General features: G+C 37.8%; 3 protein-coding genes across 5 annotated transcripts in view; all 3 read left to right on the top strand.

Annotated features, from left to right (window-relative positions):
- LOC139953085 (probable vesicular acetylcholine transporter-B) overlaps positions 1 to 4,285 on the top strand; it is a 50,679-nt gene extending 46,394 nt beyond the window's left edge. For both annotated transcript variants that reach the window (XM_071952490.1, XM_071952491.1), the window contains exons 12-15: positions 339 to 477; positions 1,100 to 1,162; positions 1,286 to 1,423; positions 1,646 to 4,285. In XM_071952490.1, coding sequence (XP_071808591.1) covers positions 339 to 477; positions 1,100 to 1,162; positions 1,286 to 1,423; positions 1,646 to 1,876 — 571 coding nt within the window. In that variant the 3' untranslated portion in view covers positions 1,877 to 4,285. The remainder of the gene's footprint in view (positions 1 to 338; positions 478 to 1,099; positions 1,163 to 1,285; positions 1,424 to 1,645) is intronic.
- A 1,631-nt stretch (positions 4,286 to 5,916) lies between these two features.
- On the top strand, positions 5,917 to 10,141 carry LOC139953346 (superoxide dismutase [Cu-Zn]-like). The gene is made up of 7 exons (XM_071952854.1): positions 5,917 to 5,983; positions 6,567 to 6,628; positions 7,127 to 7,144; positions 7,473 to 7,580; positions 8,266 to 8,441; positions 9,310 to 9,424; positions 10,037 to 10,141. The coding sequence occupies exons 1-7, from the start codon at positions 5,917 to 5,919 to the stop codon at positions 10,139 to 10,141; spliced, it is 651 nt and encodes a 216-aa protein (XP_071808955.1).
- Positions 10,142 to 10,149: 8 nt separating this feature from the next.
- On the top strand, positions 10,150 to 21,507 carry LOC139953000 (uncharacterized). Of its 2 annotated transcripts, XM_071952377.1 has the most exons (16): positions 10,150 to 11,570; positions 11,883 to 11,955; positions 12,518 to 12,676; positions 13,109 to 13,246; positions 13,487 to 13,547; positions 13,879 to 14,044; positions 14,450 to 14,647; positions 14,838 to 15,105; positions 15,523 to 15,716; positions 16,050 to 16,215; positions 16,656 to 16,807; positions 17,235 to 17,430; positions 17,784 to 18,277; positions 18,899 to 19,047; positions 19,440 to 19,644; positions 19,997 to 21,507. In XM_071952377.1, exons 3-16 carry the CDS (start codon positions 12,556 to 12,558, stop codon positions 20,246 to 20,248), a joined length of 2,760 nt encoding a protein of 919 aa, XP_071808478.1. In that variant the 5' UTR covers positions 10,150 to 11,570; positions 11,883 to 11,955; positions 12,518 to 12,555; the 3' UTR covers positions 20,249 to 21,507. The 2 variants fall into 2 exon arrangements, with proteins under 2 accessions (XP_071808478.1, XP_071808477.1); XM_071952376.1 differs by lacking the exon at positions 11,883 to 11,955.
- The last annotated feature ends 334 nt before the right edge of the window (positions 21,508 to 21,841 follow it).

Genomic DNA, 21,841 nt, shown 5'->3' with positions numbered 1-21,841 from the left:
AAGAAGAAGTACATTTCCATAATCAGTACATGTGGCGGATACTAAGTTGCAATAGAAAAGTGTTGTGCCTTATGTTATGCAATTATTATCAGCTCTACCAGTGTTTTTTAATACGTGGAACCAAAGCCAAACAAGAAGACTCTCATCTTTGCCAGAATAACCACAATATGGGTTTCTTTTTATTTACCGTCTGAGTGATTCCACTGACTTTGTTGGAGAGGAGCAATGTCAACAGGGGATAACAATGGCTGGTTTAGTTTTTACAGCATGTATGTGGAGCTTAACACTGCACGATTTGCATTAAATACAGTCACATTGTGGTCGGTTTCTGTTTTCAGGATCTATGGTCACCTGACGTCAACGTACGAGAGCGCCTCCACTCGGCGGTTCCAGGAAGGTAGAGTGGATAACATCCGGGCCGCTACGGTTGAAGCACTGGAGTTTGCACGATCGATGGTCGGGGATCGAGTTGCAACGGTAGGTAATCTGTCAGACGGGGGAAACTTCCTATGGGATCTGAGAGTGGTCAGGTTGATGGGTCCCTTTCAACTAAAGGGCATTGAAATCAACATGAGGGCAACTATTTAGGCTTTAATGGTAATATATATACACACTATACTTGAATAAACTTGCACGAATTATTTCCTTCAAATCTTACGCCTTTCGCAACCCTTGCGCCACCCTGTGTCACCACTGCTCCTCGAACACCCTGTCCAGCCACCCCTCGCCTTAGCGAGAGTCTGGACCACAATGCTTGGAAAATAAGGTGGACATAAATCTAAACCGAATGACTTTTATATCAACTGATGATTACGGAAGCAAAAGTCTTTTCAAACCAGTGATTTTTTTATTTATATATTTACAATTAGGCGGCTTATTCAAGGTGGTCTTCTTTACTAGCGCCCTCTATTGACCATTTTGTTTGTTTATAACAGCAGTTTTGTCCACACGTTATTGATGACGATTTGTTTCGAATGACAATCTTTTTTTGCAGTCTTTAATTGCAGTTCAAAAAAAATTGATTTGTGAACCGATTTGTGCTGAATAAGAAAAATTAAATCTAAATTTGATTTTTTTTTTAATCAATTTTTCTTTGAAGGAAGCAGAGAAGATGGAATTGCTCCGAGCTGCGATTCAACAACAAACAGATATATGCATTATGGTAAGATTCGATTTATAACCATTTCATTTCAAGTTCTTATTCTAGTTTCATGCCCTATTAATTTCCACAACAATATCATTTTATTTGTTTTCCTGATTGAAACTTTTATCACAACCTTTACAGAATATAACAGGGCAGGGTTTTGACTGCCACCTTCTGGGACTTCGCGAACTCGCGCGAGAATTGGGAGAGCCGATTCCGGATATTTTTTCAGATGAATCTTACCACCACAGTAACTACTTCAACTTGAGCACAAGTCAGGTGAGTCAGAACTTTACTGCAATGCAAAGGTCGTGGGTTTCAATCCCACCCATTTGTTTTCTCTCCACAGAACTCGGGAAAGTAGTGAGTATAGTTCATATTATAACACATCGGTATGGTAGACTTAAAAATGTTGTTTATATCTCTCACCAATGTTGCATATATAGGTCTACCCTTTATCAATTGACTCATTAGTGGCATTGGCATTTTCTATTCTGCTAGGTACTCACTAAGTTAGACACCTTCATGTGTTATGGAGCCGTGGTACCAGACGGATACGGTGCTGCGTATAACCCACATGAGGACTACATCTTATTCGCTATCGCATCATGGAAGAGTTGCCCGACTACATCATCTGAAGTGTTCCGGGATAAGCTTTTCAAGAGCTTGAATGACATGCGCGCACTTTGTAAAAGGGCATCCACATTGAATAATAATCACATTGTGAAGTAAACATTTAGTGATTACAACTGTGGATGGTACAGCATTTTGATTTGCAATAAATAATAGCGGGTTTTATTTCAGCGACGTTGGGTTTTAGTTGACTACAAGACCAACATTAAAAACATACAAATACTAACGTGAATAACTATTTCAAAGAGAGGACTCAGCCACTTCCCTCATAACACCCGTCCCATCTCCTACACTAACACGAAAATCGTCAAAGCATTGCTTTTCTTTTATTTCAAATCGCTCTAAGCTTGCTGCATAAAAAATGCCCTAATTTGTCAACTCCTGGATTTTCGAAGCCCTTGTTAGAATTGAGCGTAGCGCCCCCTGTTGATGTAATTTTACAATCTATTATTTCATACATAATCAGATACATTGCATTGGTGGTCAAGGAGCCCGCAAAGAACATGAAGAAAATCATGCCATCAACTTCAACTTTGAACATTATTTTAACCCATTAAAATGTCGTCAAAATGCTGTACCTTCCCTTATAGAAAGAGAAAATTATACCAAATTTGAAATGCAGTTGATATTGTTTAAGACCAGTGCGAACCCACAATGGCAATCAAGTTTCTGCCGCAAGAAAATCGAAGAGATGGATCGCACATGACGTCATTGACCACCATCTTTGATGAAAAACAATAGACCTTATGCATTGACGTCACCCAGCGGCCATCTTAGTGGAAAAACGGTGATGAAACAATCAAAACACACAGATTTGTACGCGCGGCGCACAGGATTGACCAATGAACAACCTCCTTTTGTGCATAAGGTCTATAGAAGGTGCACGCATGTACGCGCTGCGCACGACTCTCAGCCAATGATGCAGCTCTTCAGTGGTGCACGGTACATTAAATTGGCGGTCAATGCAAAGGGTCTAAAATTATAACACGTTGTGGAGTTGTGCCCCACAAGACCAATACAAAATACATGTACTTTAAAGATGTAGACCGTTACCATGGAAATGCTGTGAAATAACTGTTGAAGGATATGATACATTATGCAAATTAGTTTGTAGGTTTAGGTTCCAAATAACGTGCGATGTATGAGCGAGAGAAGAGAGTGTGTGTTTGTGTTGGGGGGGGGGGGGGCTGATTACAACTTAGCCCTCCTGGAGGTGTGACGCTGTTTCTGGAAGTATTTGGGAAGTAGTTCATGATGCGACTATCACTTTGCTAAGATTTCAGATGTATCGCTCCAACATGGGTGATAAGGTTGCCCCATGATCCAACAGAATGGGGCGTGAAGTGTCCATTGTTAGGGATTTGAGAAGGTGCCCTCAATTATACAATTAGGAATTCCATCCCTGTTCCTTTTTGTTTTTGTTTTATCTTCAAAATGTAATCAATGTGTCCCTCACAACATCACATCTGGTCACGATTCAGCGGGGCCGGTTGGTAAGGGGGTCTGGCGCGTATGTCACAGTGAAGTTATAACCCATCAACTCAAACCGCTGTTTCTTTAATTCCCTCTCATTTGAGTTATATTTACTTTGAGGTTTAAATTGTAACAGGGGAAAAAAGGTATTGATAAGAATAATTAATTGTTTTGTCAGCTTTGGTTCAGTTTCATTAAGTTTTGACCATTTTGCTTCCACTATACAATTAACGGTACTTTTTGATGAACTTCTGATCGGAAGTGATTGTTTGTTTTTATAATTCTCTTTAAAAAAAGACAATTATTCTAAGGATCGTCTTCTACCCTTTGTTTTCAATGAGTTATGTGATCCTTTTTTACTCAGAGAGGTAATTTTTGACTATAAATTGATATACAATGTTAATTGTGTGTGAGAAGGGGAAAGAGTTTTGATGTGAACTATTATGTATGACGTTTAGGTATTTCCCGATCAAGTGGTAGAGGGCGCTCTGCACAAAGCTCTATCGCTGTAAAGTTAACTGTTTTGAAGACAGTATACAGAACTGGGCAGCAAAATCTGCTAAGGATTTATGTATTGAACCAAGACTACGTGTGTAATAGTTATTATTATATTATATTGGGCATAGAGGTGTTGCGGCTTGTTTTAATTTCTTTAGGGCTGATACAAATTAAAACCCAGAGATTCCTGAGAAATTTGAAAAGAGTTATACAAAGTAAATCAACATTTTAAATCGCTTTGGCGCAATAATTGTGAATACAGAGATGTCTATAACAAATATTTATTGTAGAATTAATTAATTAACTATTTATAATAATTACTAAAAGCGTGTACCATAATTTATTTATTAAATTTAGGAGCGAAATTATTAACTAGAGTTTTATCCCAAAAAGAATTTATAATAAATATTGTTAACTGAATCAGTACAACATGTATTTTATCATCTTCGTCTGAATAACTGTATTAATCCAATAACATGGATTAGTTTGATTACTTTGTAAAGAACAGTTGTTATGCAATAATAATAAATAAATGTAACAACCTAATCAAGTTTGATTTAATTTGTTGTAAGTATTAAAATAAATTCTAAACCCACTGACCAACGTGAACCATGCTTTGTGTTTTTTGGTTAGCCCTTGCACGTACTTGGTGGGGTGTTTGTTTGTTTTGTGTCTTTGTTTGTTTTTTTACCAAAAGGACAACTTTTAATTGGATGCAGAAGTTGCGTTTTGGAAGACAGTAATGAGTTCCGCGGATTTTTTATTATTTGATTGTTTGTTAATTTTTTTATTTGCTTATTTAATATCATTTTTCCCCTAAAATTTATTTTGTTTGATAATTTAGTTATTATATAATATTGATGTATAATTTTTTTTTGGGAATGTATTTATTTTCACATGGGGGTTTAGTTTAAACATTGCTCTCGTTTGAAATGACATTACAAAAGCTGAACAAATCAAAAAGGCACCTCTGATGTGTGTTGAGGGACTCCTTAGAAAATAACCACAACAATACACATTTAAAAAAATAATTAATGGCTTGACGTTAAGGCCCTTTTCGAAGCCACGGCTTCGGGTCTGGATTCGGCTCCGGCGGCTAGCTTGGTCCCGCGGTTGAATAGTGCACGTGCTTTGCGTACACGCTCAGTGCTTCAGACGAGAGAACGGAGCCTGAAGCCTAAGCAAAAGCCGAAGCCGTGGTTTCGAAAGGAGCCTAAATTGACAGCAATACAATGCTGGTGATACGACGAAACCAGCCAAGTAGAAAGAAATACAAAGAGGGAGAAATGCTCTTAAAGACGTAGTGCTATACATGGATGGATATTCACAAAGGAACAGTGGTGGTGTAGATGGGAGAGGCTGGGTACGGTTTGACTACGATGAGCAGGAACACGAGGACAAACAAAATAGTTTGCATCCCCGTCCAATCTGTCAGAGTTTTATATTATTTGTTCGTATTGACAAGAATTGTTCATGTTTATTTTGTTGTCTTTTAGCTTTCGAGAAAGACTCTGATAGAGTCGAAATATTAGGTCATTAATTTGACTACGATGAGCAGGAACACGAGGACAAACAAAATAGTTTGCATCCCCGTCCAATCTGTCAGAGTTTTATATTATTTGTTCGTATTGACAAGAATTGTTCATGTTTATTTTGTTGTCTTTTAGCTTTCGAGAAAGACTCTGATAGAGTCGAAATATTAGGCCATTAATTTATTTTTGCATTTTAAAAGAAAATCGATTTTGTTTTTGCTGGTGGGTGGTTTTAAACATGACACAGTTGGGAAAAATTATCTGTACGAGTCCTCATCAGTTTCCCCGTTACGACCCAGTGCGCACGGGATAAAGTTTTACAAGAAATGGTTAATGTTTAATGTGTTGTCTATCTGATATAGTCGACAATATAGGCAATTAATTAACTTTAATTTGCATTAAAAAGAAAATCGATTTTGTTTTTGCTGGCGGGTAGGTTGTTTAAACCTCAACAAAAATAAAAATGGGAAAGATCCGCACGAATCCTCAGTTTCCGTGTCACAACCCAGTGCGCAGGGGCCAAAGTTCAAGGCAATTAACTATAGCACATTACTGCCTACTACAGTAAACCAGGTTGCATAGCTTGATAGCTCTCATAACACCGAGATACTGGTTGGGAAAGTAGCGTAAATTGCAATGGCTGTCACCCGTCGGACGGCGCTCCTTGTCGGTTGGATGTGCCTGGTTCTCTGCCAAATTACAGGTAACTATTGGGTAGATTTTAGCTGATTATACCATAATTGTTGTTGTAATGCTTTTTAAAGCCCACAATCTACACATGCAGCATGTTTGTGTGTGTCAGAGATCACTTTAATGGTTGGTTTATATACTATATTATTATTATTAACACAACAACAACAATATAGAAATGTAAACACTACAACTGGTTGGACTTTGTCCTAATGATAGTAAACACAAACCCAAATGTGGGTCACTCAAATGTGTAATCAGAAATCCTATGTAGACGTTGTCGGAAGCCGAGTTCGACACATTGCTTCACTCCTCCGAGTAAACATTAAGAAATGTTTTACGAATGTCTTCAACGTAATCGTTTATAATAAATTTAACTTTCGAGGAGTTGTAACAGGTATTTGTTTGCTGCAAAAAGACATCCCTTGTATTTTGCTAAAAGAAGACGGTGTATGGGGGGGGGGGGGGCACCCGAAAACAAGAAGAGACACAACACAAACACAAAGGGAGGCGTGGTCCTATTATAAAGGGTCAGATTGTCTCAACGTTATGTTTCATGTGCATTAATTGCATTCACTCTTAATTTCTTTTCTCAGTCGCCGCACCCGTGAGCTCCAATATTCTGATACAGAATGTGTTGAATGCACTGCGGGCACAGGTTAGATCTCAGATTAGTCTGCCCCGCTGTTATCCCATTTCTCTCTTTCTCTCTCTTCTTATTCATCTTATAAATTGTTCTTACTGTTGAGAACAACAAGGTTTTGCCTATAAATAATTCTTGATACAAAGTCGTGCCTTAAGCGCGGTGACCGTCGCAAGCACCCCTGCAGTTTAGTGCGCACTGCCCAATCAATGCAAGGGTTGTTTGCCCCACTAAAACCATTTTATTTAATATCCGGCAAATATTAAAGTACGCCATTATATAACCGATTACCTATACCAATAATTAATTTACAAGAAACCAACAGCTCTCCTCTAAATTTAATAATATTCATTACTTACTGTATGGTGTTTCATAATAGAGTCGAGCAGATACATTTCATTGAAGTTAACTAGACTGCATTCAGAATTATGGAGATCAATAAATCATGAGTGAAGTGGTGAGAATGGATGGTTTTGCCTATAAATTATTTACTTGATATTCTTTTTAATTCAGTATGAGTCGGTGAATCAGGTTATTATTGTATTTGTTGACACAATCCAGTTGTCTATAAATAATTTCATGCTTGCAAAAAACTACTGTAGCAGTGACTTGGTAGAATTTGATTGAATGGTCATTTGCTTCCCAAAGTGTTTACACTTTTGTAACATCGTCGTAGAACAAAAATATTTACAAAATAGGGAGACCGCCAAAACAGGGCTGGTATATAGCTTAGTTGGTAGATCGGTGGCACGTTCATCCGGAGGTCGTTGGTTCCCCACTCTAGTCAATTCTTTGTTCAACCCCCAAAGTAATAGATTTTCGATAGTAGCATAATTTTCCCTGTCGCCTTTCCATAAAGACTGGAACGAGTGTTCGTGCAAGATGTGTCTTACAAGTGAACTCTGACCTTGCAGATGACGTCAAAGTAAATAACCAAGTCAGTGGGACACTTGACTTCGAACAGTCGGTAAGTTGACATCAAAATATACACCCAAAGTAAAACACGGTTTATTGTGCCATTGGTTTTACAAGTCATCATTATTGCATCGATTCTCGAAAGAGTTCCCCTATAACGATACAGCAAACTCTCAGGAAAATATACCTGAAATTCATACCACTTCATCCAGTAAATAACTGGTTTGAGGGTAAGTTTATATCAATGCTGCCATAAATCGCAATAATTCCGAATGAATCATACATGTTTTAATACAAATGGCAGTCGTGAACATTTTACAAATTATAGTGATAACAAGGTGAACTTATAAACAAAATAGCAACATCTTGGTCCGGGCTGAAGCAAGAGCCTTTGTTCCCAGCCTGGGGGCGGGCGGACAGACAAAAGATGACATACCCGACAAGACAGCACATAGTTTTGTCATTGAAATAAATTAGTGTCCAAATTGAGAGTTCAACGAACCATGCTTTGTATTGCTATACGTTTTTAGAATAAAATATAACCCAGCATATTGTAATAAAGCGTACTTTCTCTGTACTACGTTCAAAGGCGCACCGGTCCAGGTCAATCAAATAATTCTCAGATATGCTCAAATGCCAATCTGAAAAGATGTGTTTTCTTAGAAACAGTTTTGGAAGTGAGAAAATGTCATAATAATATTTTAGTATTATAAGTGTAAATGATTTGCTTTCCTCAGTCATTAGGTGGTACTCTGCGGGTATCCGGCACTGTGTCTGGTATAGACCCAACCAGTGCTGATCTTCACGGGTTCCACGTCCATTCATCCAGTGATATGAGTAACGGATGTACGTCAACAGGAGGGCATTTCAATCCGTTTGGTAAAAACCACGGGGCACCTAGTGACGAAGAGAGGTTTGTTTTTGTGTTTGTATCTTCAGATCTTTCTTTGGATTTTAATTTTGGCTTTGTTCAATTCCTTCAAACCGTTGAACGGCAAACTAAAATGAATAACCTGGTCTTCTCCTACGCTTTGAATTAATCAAACATTTACATTGTGTGAAATAGTGCAAATTTCACTCATGTCCAAGTGGTGTTAGTTTCGCTCTTTTGAGAGTGAAAGTCAGTCTGTTTCACTCTTTTGAGAGTGAACGTCAGTCTGTTTCACTCTTTTGAGAGTGAAAGTCAGTCTGTTTCACTCTTTTGAGAGTGAGAGTCAGTCTGTTTCACTCTTTTGAGAGTGAGAGTCAGTCTGTTTCACTCTTTTGAGAGTGAGAGTCAGTCTGTTTCACTCTTTTGAGAGTGAGAGTCGGTCTGTTTCACTCTTTTGAGAGTGAGAGTCAGTCTGTTTCACTCTTTTGAGAGTGAACGTCAGTCTGTTTCACTCTTTTGAGAGTGAGAGTCAGTCTGTTTCACTCTTTGAGAGAGAAATTGAAACGAGTTGACCCGTCTTTCTCTCTTAAAAGAGTTGTCCGCCGATGGGCTCTTTGCAATAGTGATGACGGACAAAACGAGTGTTTTTTCACGCATTTTACTCTATGGAAGTAGGACGCTCCAGGTATCATAAACGACGACCGACGTGTCGCCACGCCGTTCACTTCCTGCTTGCCGTAACATTTACGGTACGGTTAAAGGTAAAGGTTTTTACGTCTACCGTTATTAACGTTCAAGCTACATCATTGAAATACCTTGCTGTGGTGTATTAATACGTTTCGACTGCATGCAGTAGTTTTTAATTAATGTCATTAACCCTTGAATAATGTGTCTTTATCTTGATGTTTAGGCATGTTGGTGACTTTGGCAATGTTTACCAATATCAAGGCAATGTGGATGTCTCTATACAAGATCACTTGGCGTCTTTGGTCGGAGACAACTCTATTATCGGAAAAGCCATCGTGGTATGTCAATTTCAATTAATTAATTATTATATCAAAACTTTCGAAATACTTACCAAAAGACTAAAATTGAACGCTTTAAGCATTATCGCCTCAAGAAACTTGTGAAATTCACGACACGTACAAAAAGGCAATTATTTTTTATAGTATAATAAGCAATAACAGAAACTTGTTTTATTAATTTTAGTATTTCTCTAGCATTCAAAAGGGAAACATTGCTCACGGAGTATTCGAAAAAAAACAACATAATGAGCTGTGTATTATGTGTTGCCTCACAATAATATTGACTCGGCCTTCTATTGATTGAACCAATACCTTCTGTTTCTTGCATGTTCTCCTTGTTCTCCTTTGGAGACCCTCAGTGGCCCTTCGGTCCTTTTTTATTAAGTGGAGCGAGTTATCTTAAAAGAAGACATTATTATCATAAGATGTGAGATGTGTGATTAGTGGAACTATACGGACAGTGTGACACAAGTACTATACAATACGAATACCCCCCTCTGTCCACTACCTAAAGAAGATGGAAGATCATCGCAGGGGGTCACGTCAGTGCAAACGATAAACTGATTGATTCCCTAATTGCAAAAATCTCTGATTCTTTTTTTTTCAATGCAGTTACACAAAGAGAGAGATGATCTTGGCACAGGTGGTTACTCCGATAGTTTGACTACTGGACACGCTGGAGCTCGTCTTGCTTGCTGTGAGATCGTCGCGGTCTAATCAGCTTGCTGTCCGAGATCGCCGGGATTTAATCAATTACTATTCAAGGATACCCCATTCTTTATTCACAGTGGACAGAGGTATTCGTATTGTATTCATCTCAGTATTCAAACTATATTATTATGTATTGAAAGATTAATTATATCCACGTTCTCTAATTTTAAGTGAGGACTTGGTTTTAGAATTGCATAACCTAAGTAAATTATAATGGGCTCAAACCCGATAACGAAATAAGGAATAATATATATTGGTGCTTATAATAATCACTTTTTGGTGTAGGGTAATTATTTGGAGGAATAACTATTAAGATCTCAATTACATTTTTGAATGACCAATTATTTGAATTATTGACGTAGAATAATATTTCTATGTCATTATTTGCATTCAAATTATTGGGAGTTTTCAGTTTAGAATAATGTTTGGGTGGGGGCTCGTTTTTCCCTTCTTTTTTCCCTCTAGAAATATCCAAGATAACTTTTATTATTCTCTCTTCTTGCAGATGCAGTTGATTAAACAGTTATTAAAATGTATCTAATAATAGCCAGATGTCATCAATAATCCTTTATTGATTTTCTCGTGTGATTATAACACCGTTCTCAGCAGCAAAACTCGTCACAACGTAGTTATTATGGTTAGTTGACATTAAAACACACAAAGCTAACTGTAGTGTATTTCATTTTTGTTAACATTTATGGCAGAATTATAGCTCTTTGGTGCTTTGCATGTTGGTGGAAGGGGAAATCGTGGGTGATAATTATGTTTTAATTTTATCAGTTTTCGGAATCAATAAATCTATACATCTGATAACGATTTTCAATCCGATAACAGTAAACACCTTTTATTATAATTATTTATTCACCCGTGTGTCTTAACGAATTTTTATTTTTCATTACCTTTGTTGATTTTACTTTTAATTAGCTCTATTGACAAAGACAAACAAAATGAAGAATACAAAATCAAATTCATAATAAATTTTATTTAGTATATAATTCGTTCAAACGTTTCAAATTGGAATTCATAATGCGTTTTGTAAAAACAATGTATCTACCCGCAGCAACAAAAACGCATTAGAAGATAACAAAAGCATAGCGCCCCCTCCCTGACAAGATAAACAATAGAAGAGGCATATAAGAAACCCCAATATAAATCGATGTTGTGGTGAGGACAATAGCCTCCCGCCTGCTGCCTGCTGCCTGCTGCCTGCAGCATGCACTGATGTTACTACAAAATCACGCTCAGCCCCCGCCCGGATCCATTACAGCGCCCTCTGTTGAGAAAACAGTCAACTTTGTTTGTTGCCAAGTTACACACATAATAATTCGCCGTAGCACGTCAGAGTTGTAATCACAACAGATTTCCAGCTCAACTTTTACACTGATGCCCGATGACAACATTTCTCTTTAGCAGCTTCCAACCTATTGCTTTAAACGTGAGTTATTTTGATAAGTCTTGATTCCTTGATGTGTTGGTGTGTGACTTCTTTTTTTAAAAGTACGTTACCATTGGGTTTCACTTGATGATATTGATAGGGGATTTGTTCGTTTCAAGACGTCAACAACACGACAAAATGGGTCAACTCGACCGATCTAAAGTTAGACTTAGAAATAACTCATGTGGGGGATGATGGGGTTTGGAACAGTTGAGTTTTGTTGCAGGCGTAAAGCTCTTACAAAAACAGAATATCATGTCTTCATGATTTTAACGGAATATTGATTGAGCCATTAAATTTATGTATTCTCAGTCAGAGTCAGAGAGTCCCGAGTCCATCCATCCATGAAATGAATCCACGATTCATCCAATTTTAGTTACCGAGGGTAGGCTAATATAATATTATAATAATAATAAATACAAATATAAATATTTAATAGCAGTACAGTAGATTTGCGGGTACAACATACATGTTTAACTTTTTTTTTTTAGGGAGTGTTGGCTCAGAAAAGAGCCAGTTTCAAAGCTGGTTTCAGAGCCAACACCCTCTCAAAAAAGATTTTACACAGTATGGTTGTAAACTTGTTGTAGAATGTAGTAGGCCTACCCGCAAATCCTAGTTTACTAAGCTATGTATTAATTAGCCTATGTCTTTATTTATGTTTATTATTCTCCACACCATCACCACACAAAGCTTCAAACACCATTTACAACTTAACCAAGTTTATATTAATTTATAATAAATAAATATATTTTATATTTACCTCTCTGATCTGAAATTGAGAATCTGACCTTTCCTCGTTCATTTACCAGCATTTCACCTCTACTCTAGTCTCTACAAACAATAAACATTGAATGTTAATTTTTTTTTTTTTTTTTTTGGGGGGGGGGGGCGGTGGGCGTGGTAATAAGTTTGCTAATTTGCTTGTAAATGATTTCATTCTCCAGATTAATTCAAAAAAGAATAACACCCAACCACTTCCACCATGCCTGTCCCACTGGTTGAGGGAATCGAAGACCACATCAGAAAGTTTATGCTTTCTAAACGGGTCCGTGTCGCAGAATTCTTCAAAGATTTTGACAATTTGAGAAGTGGATGTGTTACAAGTGAGTACAAAAAATAGGTGCTTTGATTGCTTTGAATGATTGTCTAAAGTAAAGTAATTTTGTACACAATACCTCCCAAGGTTATTAATCCTAGCCTGGGCTGCCGGGCATGCCCTTTTCCCGAATGTAGAGTCGGTCATGAGAAATTTCTCATGACAGAAGATGATTGGAGGATGATTTTTTAAATAAGATCAACTACAAATATAAAGATGAATAGAAGACTTGCGGGTACAACCATGGGTAAAATCTCTTTTGAAGGAGTGTTGGCTCTGAAAAGAGCCGGTTTGGTCTTGACGTTTCAAACATTATACTCTGCTCGTCTTCAGAAGAAATTTTAAATGTCAAGATAACCGCAGAGTACTCCCCTTTTCAGGGCCAATACACTTGTTATTATTACTAAACGTCCTGTTGTTTTTATCTTCTTTGTCCTAGAATCCCAATTCAAGAGATGTCTTGATCAGAGTTTTTCCAGTATCCTCTCTGAGGGAGAGGAAGAAGTTCTTATTGAGAAATTCAAAGACAATAATGGAATGGTCAACTATAAGAGGTTTGCAGATGTCATCGAAAGCAGTAAGTACAAGAAATTCAGCAAACAATTCAGGGAATTGACTATAACGTTTTGACTGTTTAAAAAAAAACATAAATAAAACCCAAAACAGCAATAAAAAAAGTCACTTTGTGTATGAAGAACAAATTTGCGCCAGGAGTATCATCATTGACAGATATAAGCGCACTAGATATTTGCAACGTTATTATTGTTATGAATTTAAACTCAAATTAAATTACAAATCTCTTTATTCAATGTTGCAGCTTTCCAGCCAGACAACCTTAAAGTTGAACCAAAGTCACAAACGATTGCACCAGATGAGTTGTAAGTATTGACGTGATGCCAAGCTCAATTTCAACGAGCCACTGCTTAACGGCAGATTTTAAGCTTACTGCTCATTTCTCATATCTTAGCGCTGCTAACAAAAAAGCATGCTACCCTTTCCTAGCTAATTGATGAAAGTATTCAACGCGATTACATAAGCTGGCTGTATAACCTGTGCCGGCTTCATCTGGGATTCAACCCAGGGTCCTTGCAGGTGAAATGCAGGGATGAAACGATTAGTTGACCTGAATGCCAAGATTTGTAAACATTAAACCACAACGATCTCAACATATTTATTAATAATTTTTGTGTTTATTATTGCAAATTTTAGCCTAGGTACTACTCGTTCTTTGCGACCACTCAGCCCAGCGTCAGTGAAGAAGGTTCAGCTGATCATTCAGAGGATTGCTCCGTATTACAAATATCATGGAATCAATATCAGTTCTAGCTACACTGACTTTGATAGACATCATATTGGAACTGTTACTGACAGCCAGGTCAGTACAATAAGAATCATTAATTCAGTTCTTAATAACACTTAACATCAGACCCTATTAGTGTCACCTAGCCCTATTGGTTTTTCCTACAGGTATGCATAGCTACACTTGGAATTACAAGACATACTTAAAAAAAGGGACTTTTACAGTTTATTTACAAGCTGCGGCGCAAGTTAATGCAGGCAACACCATGCCATAAACATGAAGGTTAACCTTCTTAAGTTAAGTGTACTCGGTTGTTATCCTTGCATAGCAACACACGCAGGAAAGACAATAGTGTCTTTGTGAAGGACATTATATAGTAGACTGCGACGAACATAGTCATCGAACCCAGATTTCACCAAAAGCTTTCTTGTCTTTAAGGGATTCTAAACCAAGTTGCTTTTTGGTCTTCTTTTTTTGCAGTTTGCGAGAAGTTTTCCACGACCACCAGGTCTTGAAGATGAAGAAGTGGAACTTTTGAAGAAGAGCTATTTGGACCCAAACACCCCAAACCTCTGCAACTATCTCAACTTCCACAACGACGTTGAGGCGGCCAAAGCTGGACTCGAGGACGATCTATTTAATCCTTTGCCTCAGAATCATTACAACATTCCAAGAGTGGTGCGTAACTTTTTGTTTTTGGTTGTTAGATTTTTGTATAGCTGCAATAAGATTAAAAACAAAACTTGAGAGAAAAGTCTTCAGGTGTTGAAAATTGTGAACATGTTTGAATACAACTCCTTCACATTTAAGACTGCTGCCAGCTTTCACTATGAATATTTATCATGTCCTTTATTTCTTAACCAATCAGGAAAAAGGAGACGAGGTACTAAGGGAGATCTTCAAACGTATTCAGATCGCTGTCCACAAGAACGGAATCCGAACCACCGAGTTCTTCTGCGACCATGACAAACTCCGCAGCGGTGTGATCACAGAGAATCAGTTCAAGTGTGGTCTGATGTTGTGTGTCGGTAAAGAAGGTTGTTTGACTCGCGGAGAGGTACAGCAGCTAGCAGAGTTTTACAAGTTGCCAGATGGGAGGGTACGCTACAAGGAGTTCTGTGATCTTATGGAAAACGGTACGTATAATGGACTCATCTCACCCAACATCATTACTCATAAAAAATCTTGGTAGAATCTTTTTCACAGTCCCTAGTCAGCTTCCCTGTTTTGTTATTGCACGGTTAGCATTGTAGATGACGCGCATGCAGTAAGCCCGGTTGTATTTCCTGCGAATGCAAAGCAAATATTGACGCCACATAATGCTGTTTTTGCAGCGAATGTTTTACAGGAGTTGAACACAGGAAAGCAGGAAGAAATAGGAAACCAAGCTTTAGAATCTGTAATTTCTTGTAGGCTTTAATTTAGTTGTGACTTAATTTTCAACGAATTTGTATTTCCTCCCTTCAATATTCAAAGTGCCTCCTTTAAGATTGCATGAATTTTATCTTTGAGTTTCCTTAAAATAATTTTTTTTAAATAATTTCTTGGCACAGCATTCAATGAGCCCCACCTTGAGAAGAACCCAGAGACGCGAGTGTACCGTCCGCCTCAAGGTCAACTCTCAAGGTCGTTGAACCCTCTTAACCAATCAGAGGAAGCTAGAGTTTCTCAGATTCTCAAGGAGATGTCTTCAACTGTTGAGAGGCGGAGACTCATGTGCTTCCCCATCTTCAAGGATTACGATCGAGTAAGTCAGAAGAAAGCCTTTTAACTGAGTTTTGTTTTCAATAATTAAAGAAAGAGTAAACTTTTGGTTGGCCAAGGACCAGTACCCTCAGTTGAAAATTTTGACTCAATTGGTCATTGAAGTTGTAAGATAATAATGCATGGAAAAACACAGAGCAATTATACTGTAAGTTCTTTGCGAAAGTTGTGCCATGATACGCAACCAATTCTGTAAAAACTGTCTCCATATAAGACGTAGGAGAAAATTAAACTAATGTGTGAGTTAATTGTTCAGAAAACTTGGGATTCTGTCTTGCCTTTTTAATTATGATCTTCATTTTTTGTGTAATGTTAGAGTAAAGCCTACACTCGTAACATCACACCGTCACAGTTCCGTCGCATCCTCCACTTCTTGAGCATTAACGTCCAATCAGAAGACTTCAAACTTCTATGTCGTAAATTTGAAGAACCCAAAAGTGGTGACGTGAACTATCCAGCACTGGTTCAAGCTATTGATAAAGGTAAGCTTATCACCGCAAGTCTCGATTTTATTCATTGCTTTAAATGTAAACAATCAAAACTAAATAAAAGCGTTGTTTTAAAGTTGCAGGAGTAATGCCAAAAAGTGCACCAAAATTGAAGATAAAATAGACCATGCCACATACTCTTTCTTAATTTGTTTGTCTTTGAGCTACTGTCAGTGGCTTGCTTGAGGCTTGGTTTAATTTACCGAGTCGCTATGAGCAGAAAGTGCTATAATGAAAGAGTCTTATAACTCAGAGGGCTTTCAATAACAACTAATTCAGGACTTGGGTTCAGGTTGATTTATGTCGGTGTATCTCAGCTCAACTGATTCATGTTACAGCAACCTACTTTCTATAATTTGTTTCCATGGTGCAAAGTTTCAAATCCTACTTTTATGGATAATTTGTATTCACCTGTTTTGTGTCTCTCCTACCAGACTATATTGCCTTCACAATGGACTCAGATACACCAGCTGAGAAGGAACCACCTCGGACTCCATACGATCAGAAAGCACTGGACACCAGCCAAGTGGATCTCATTGACTTGTTGAAGAGGATTAAACATGATGTATTGGTCAACAGAGTCAGGGTAAATAACTGTTTATTTCTCTTGTATGATAACTGGTCTCTGTGACAATGCAAGAAACTAGTTCTATCCCCATTGCATCACTTTCTGTATCATTGTTATTAACTCTCATGAGTGTTCATTTTATGTCTAATTGAAACAGTTTTCATGAGACGTTCTGGATACGTTTATCAAGCTATAAACTGCAACTGAAAAAGGCATTGGTAAAAGTTGAAATAATTTGAGGATGAACGAAGAAAAGTTGACTGGCCAGTGTTCTTCACTCAACTGAAAATTAAACTCTATCAAACAAACACTTCACACTCAAAGGTGAATGTTTCTGAAAATATTTGAGGGAAAGTATGTAATAATTCTTTGAAAAATTAGGGAAAATGTCACACAATGTGTCACACATTATTCGAACTTCCACATTTTATTTTCTGCCACACAGGTTTGCGAGTACTTCCAAGACTTTGACCCGTTGAGAGAGCATTCCATCCCACGTAGTCAGTTCACTATGGGTCTGACCTCGATGGGACAACGTAACCTAACCAGGGAGGAATCAAAAGCTCTATGTGATTATTACACTCACCCCCAGAAACCTCTACATGTCCAATGGAAACGCTTTGAGAAAGACATCGAAGGTGGTGAGTTCACCCTTTTGAAATTTCTTTAATTATTATTTTAATTTGTTTTCATGCAAGTCGCCAGACACACAATGCCTGAAGGCCACTTCAAGGTGTTGGCTACAACCAACTATTTGTGAGGGGCCTGTGCCACTTCTCGGGCTGAAACAGGGTTGCCTCATTTGCAGTCAAAGGAACCAGGGCTCAGTTTGATATAGAGCTCAGAGCGGTTATGCCTTTTGACAAGATATAAAAGCGGAAAGGGCCGTCTTCAGGTGCTAAAAAATAGTCTAAACTAGATTTCCTTTTGAAAGTAATAGTATTTTTTTTATCAGCACAGGTTTTAGTTTTTAAATCTTGTTTCTTTTATACAGTTTTTACTCAGGTAGAACCTGACCTGGAGAAGACCCCCACCAATAAAGTCCTTCCACATGAGTCTTTCCTCATTGAGAAGCCAGGCACCATGAACTGGTCTTCAGCAACCCCTGACCAGGCTGCCATCGTTGAGCAGGCCATGGACCGCATGCACAAACGCAGCGTCCAGCGACGCATCCACAGCAAGCCCTGCTTCCAAGACTACGATTTACACAACATGGGGGTGGTCACCAAGCAGCAATTCCGTCAATGCTTGACCTTCCTGGGGCTTAACGCCTCTGAGATTGAGATGGAGCTTTTGGAGTTGAAGTACGCCAATGCGATGGGATTCAACTACCTGAGGTTCCTGGAAGATCTACAGCCGAGGGACCCCCAGGAGCTGAAATACACCAAGAGGCTTGAAGACCTCAGACTGGTTAACTCTAGAGTGGTATCGCTAGAGAAGAATCCACTGTCAAACTATGAGGAGATTATGAAAAAGATTAAGATTAAGGTACAACCCTAAAGTAAAATTGGATTGAAAAGTCTATTAACCGACTCCCCAAATCACCCCCAAAACATTCAAGACAAGGATCAGCAATACTGATAACAAGAAAACAAAACGTAGTTTCAAAAGGAAAGTTCACTGATTATAACGAGCAACTGTGTCAATGTATAATTTGATTGGCTCAACTGAAATAAGCATACAATGAGCATTACACAAAACTATTTGAAAACCTTAGCTGTTTGTTATTGCTTTCACTGATTCAAGATTATTAAATTTGATGAAATGTTCAAAAGTTTGTCGATTGGTGATGTACTGACGTGCTATTTACTTCCTAAACAAAATTTTTGTGCACAATTAATTCAAAGCTGCAATCTAAAGTAGTGAAAACTTAGATGAGTATCCTTTTGTTGCTTCTCCCAGTTTTTCATTTACCATCAACTCGGGCCCACGGCACCCACACATCAATTGCTATTGTGGTGCCCTGTGCTATGCCCTTTGTAAAGTTCCAGTACAAACATTTTCCTCATACAAGTGCCCATTGACAAAAGGAAATTACTGTGCCCATTCAAGAAGGAAGTCCAAGGCTTGTCAACTATTTTTTTACAATAATTTTTCTTAAAATCGCAGGTCAGTCGAGAGAGAATCCGAGTCCAAGAGTTCATTCGTGACTATGATAAGCTCCGTACGGGTCGCATGCTGAAGACGACATTCAGGCGAGCTCTTGATCTTGCACATCTTGAACTTCAAGCGTCAGAAGTGGACATCTTGCAGCAAGTGTAAGTCTCTAATAAGACTTTAGTTATCATATAAAGTAACACTTATTTTACATGGCTATAGAAGTACCCTTTTCTATAATATTTCTTTGCCCAACCCCAATTTTTTATTTGTTTGGAGTAAAATGCTCATCCTTGATACCTTATTGCACCGCAGAAAATATAAACCAACAATGGAGATTTACGATCCTAGTCAATCTTATTAAAAATGGCAAAAGTTTGTTGTCTACCATAAACTGAGGCAGCTAAAATGAAAGTAGATAAAAACAACAATATAACTCTTGCCTCAACCCCCAACTCCCGCTTGTAAGATTAAAACAAGTTGAACAACTCATAAACTTCCATTCACTTTATCTACTTGTGCTTATAGATCCTTTCTTTGTTTATCTTTATAGCTATGAATACCCACCTGATGTTGCCTACGTCCAGTACGAGCCGTTCTGTGATGAGATCGAAAGCATTTTCACTTTGAAGCATTTAGAGAAAGCTCCTCAGGTCAAACCCGTCCAGTTCAAGCCTCCAGTTGAGGTCGATCTGAATATCCTGGATAAAGACTCGGAAATCATTCTTCAACGAACTCTGGCTAGACTTGCAGAACAGGTAAATACTCTTAAAGGAATCATTGTTACTGAAGATTTGCTCATGAATCTATTGAATCATGTTTGTTTTTGTTAAACAAAAACAATATTCACATTTGAAATTGACATCCTTTTTCACTTTTAATAAAAAAAATTCAGTGCAAAAAGAAAAGAAAATCTTCCTATGATTTATTCTTGGATTCATACGTTTTTGTTTTGCTCTATGCCATGGACAATGTACAAAATACATCATTCAAAATTGACATTGTACGTTGGGAAAGGATGTGACTTAAATGTCAGGATCCTGGCAACTTTTATTTGACTACTTTTAAAAGCAACTTTGTTTTGCCTCTTGTTTTTCTTGAACAATCTAGGTCAGGAAATCGAATATGCAGATGTACACATTCTTTGAGGACTACGATCGTGTACACAACGGCACAGTCTCGCGGTCACAGTTCCGTCGTGTCCTGAGTGAACTTGAGCTTGGTTCACTTGTCAATGAAACCGAATTCCAAGTTCTCTACCAGAAATTTGACATCAAGGTTGGCGGAAAAGATGTCATGGACTACAATACATTCTGTGATGTCATCTACAAAATGGCCAAGATTGAATTGTTTAGACCATAAAGTTCTTGTTTGTTAAGTTTTTTTCTCAAAGAGCTAGACTTGTTGTAAGCCCTCACTACTGCCTAGAGTGTTGACTTACGCTGAGCAGTCAGCGAGTAGAAGTCAACACCTTTGTTTTGGAGGTAAAAGGCGTAAGGGCTCAGGGTGTTTGGGCTCATTTATTTTTATGAGAAAAGGGTCAATCCATGAGATAAAATGTTAAATTTATAAAACAATTGTAAATAATATCGACAATAGCCGGGAAATAATTTCTGATACTTTGTGTTACATGGGTTGGTAAGAATAAAAATCACAAAGAAAGTCCCAAAGCATTCTATTTTTGTTTCTCAATAAACTTTGCAATTGGCTTAAAGGCAGTGGACACTATTGGTAATTACTCAAAATAATTATTAGCATAAATCCTATACTTGGTAACGAGTAATGGGTAGAGGTTGATAGTATAAAAACTTGTGAGAAACAGCTCCCTCTGAAGTGACGTAGTTTTTGAGAAAGAGGTAATTTTCCATGAATTTGATTTCGAGACCTCAAGTTTAGAATTTGAGGTCTCGAAATCAAGCACAATCTGAAAGCACACAACTTCGGTGACAAGGGTTTTTTTTCTTTCATTAATATCTCGCAAATCTGACGGCCAATCAAGCTCAAATTTTCACAGGTTTGTTGTTTTATGCATATGTTGAGATACACCAAGTGAGAAGACTGTTCTTTGACAACTACCAATAGTGTCCATTGTTTTTAAACAAATTATGACAACATATCACGCACTTTACCAAAATATTTATCAGATATTGTGCGCACCCATACTAAGTTGATAACATGTTCAAAGGTTTCAGTTGATAAACACTTGTGTGGTGTGTGAATAAAGACAGCTTTAAAAAGTAGAGCGTCACTGTTAACTACTGGAAATTCTTGCTTAGCTAAAACAGCTTACCAGCCACAATTCATTAAGTTTACACGGTTATGACTGGTCACTCATTTCGTGCTTAAAATAGAAATCTCTCAAGCATTATTTTCTCCTAAAACAGCTTCATGAAATTGGGCCCTCTCGGTCTCAGAGTGAACGAATACAACCCAAAACTATGTTGTTTTACCACTTATCAATGTAATTCAAGACCATTGTTGCACCCCAACATTAATTTGGCATATCAGTTTCATTTTGTTTATGTAAATAATTATACTATATTACAGTTCCGTTGGATTTTGTTTGAAAATATATTAATTTGTAAAAGGCCTGATTAAAATTGTACAGTACAAACTTGTTATTTCAAGTCTGAAGTTGATTTTGAAACTGTGTTGTTGATAAACGGGACTGTTGTTGTGGATGTTAAGGTCGGCCCCCCCCCCCCCCCGCATTATTCCCCTTTCTTGTTTGCCCTTTAACAAAAAATTCTTATGTTTGTTTCTGCTGGTACCAAACTATGAGGATCATCAGCTGCATAACACTTTTCGATTTTTAAGAGGGCATGCAGCCTTAAAATTATATATTTGTTGGGGAAGTTTTGCACACTCGTCTCAAAATCAAATTCGTGGAAAGTTTCCTTCTTGAAAGCTATGTCACTTCAGAGGGAGCTGTTTCTCATCACAACGTTTTATACT

The sequence above is a fragment of the Asterias amurensis genome, chromosome 21 (genome assembly GCF_032118995.1).
Source record: "Asterias amurensis chromosome 21, ASM3211899v1".
Taxonomy (NCBI): Eukaryota; Metazoa; Echinodermata; class Asteroidea; order Forcipulatida; family Asteriidae; genus Asterias; species Asterias amurensis.
The sequence above is the reverse complement of the archived record's forward strand: the minus strand, read 5'-3'. Positions and strand labels throughout refer to the sequence as shown.

Bases quoted from the DNA above. Each gene is read 5' to 3' on its own strand.
- LOC139953000 (XM_071952376.1), top strand. From the start codon at position 12,556: ATGCCTGTCCCACTGGTTGAGGGAATCGAAGACCACATCAGAAAGTTT. The intron at 12,677-13,108 runs GTGAGTACAAAA...TCTTTGTCCTAG, and splicing joins GAGAAGTGGATGTGTTACAA to AATCCCAATTCAAGAGATGT. The intron at 19,645-19,996 runs GTAAATACTCTT...TGAACAATCTAG, and splicing joins TGGCTAGACTTGCAGAACAG to GTCAGGAAATCGAATATGCA.
- LOC139953346 (XM_071952854.1), top strand. From the start codon at position 5,917: ATGGCTGTCACCCGTCGGACGGCGCTCCTTGTCGGTTGGATGTGCCTG. The intron at 7,581-8,265 runs GTAAGTTGACAT...TGCTTTCCTCAG, and splicing joins CACTTGACTTCGAACAGTCG to TCATTAGGTGGTACTCTGCG. The intron at 8,442-9,309 runs GTTTGTTTTTGT...CTTGATGTTTAG, and splicing joins GCACCTAGTGACGAAGAGAG to GCATGTTGGTGACTTTGGCA.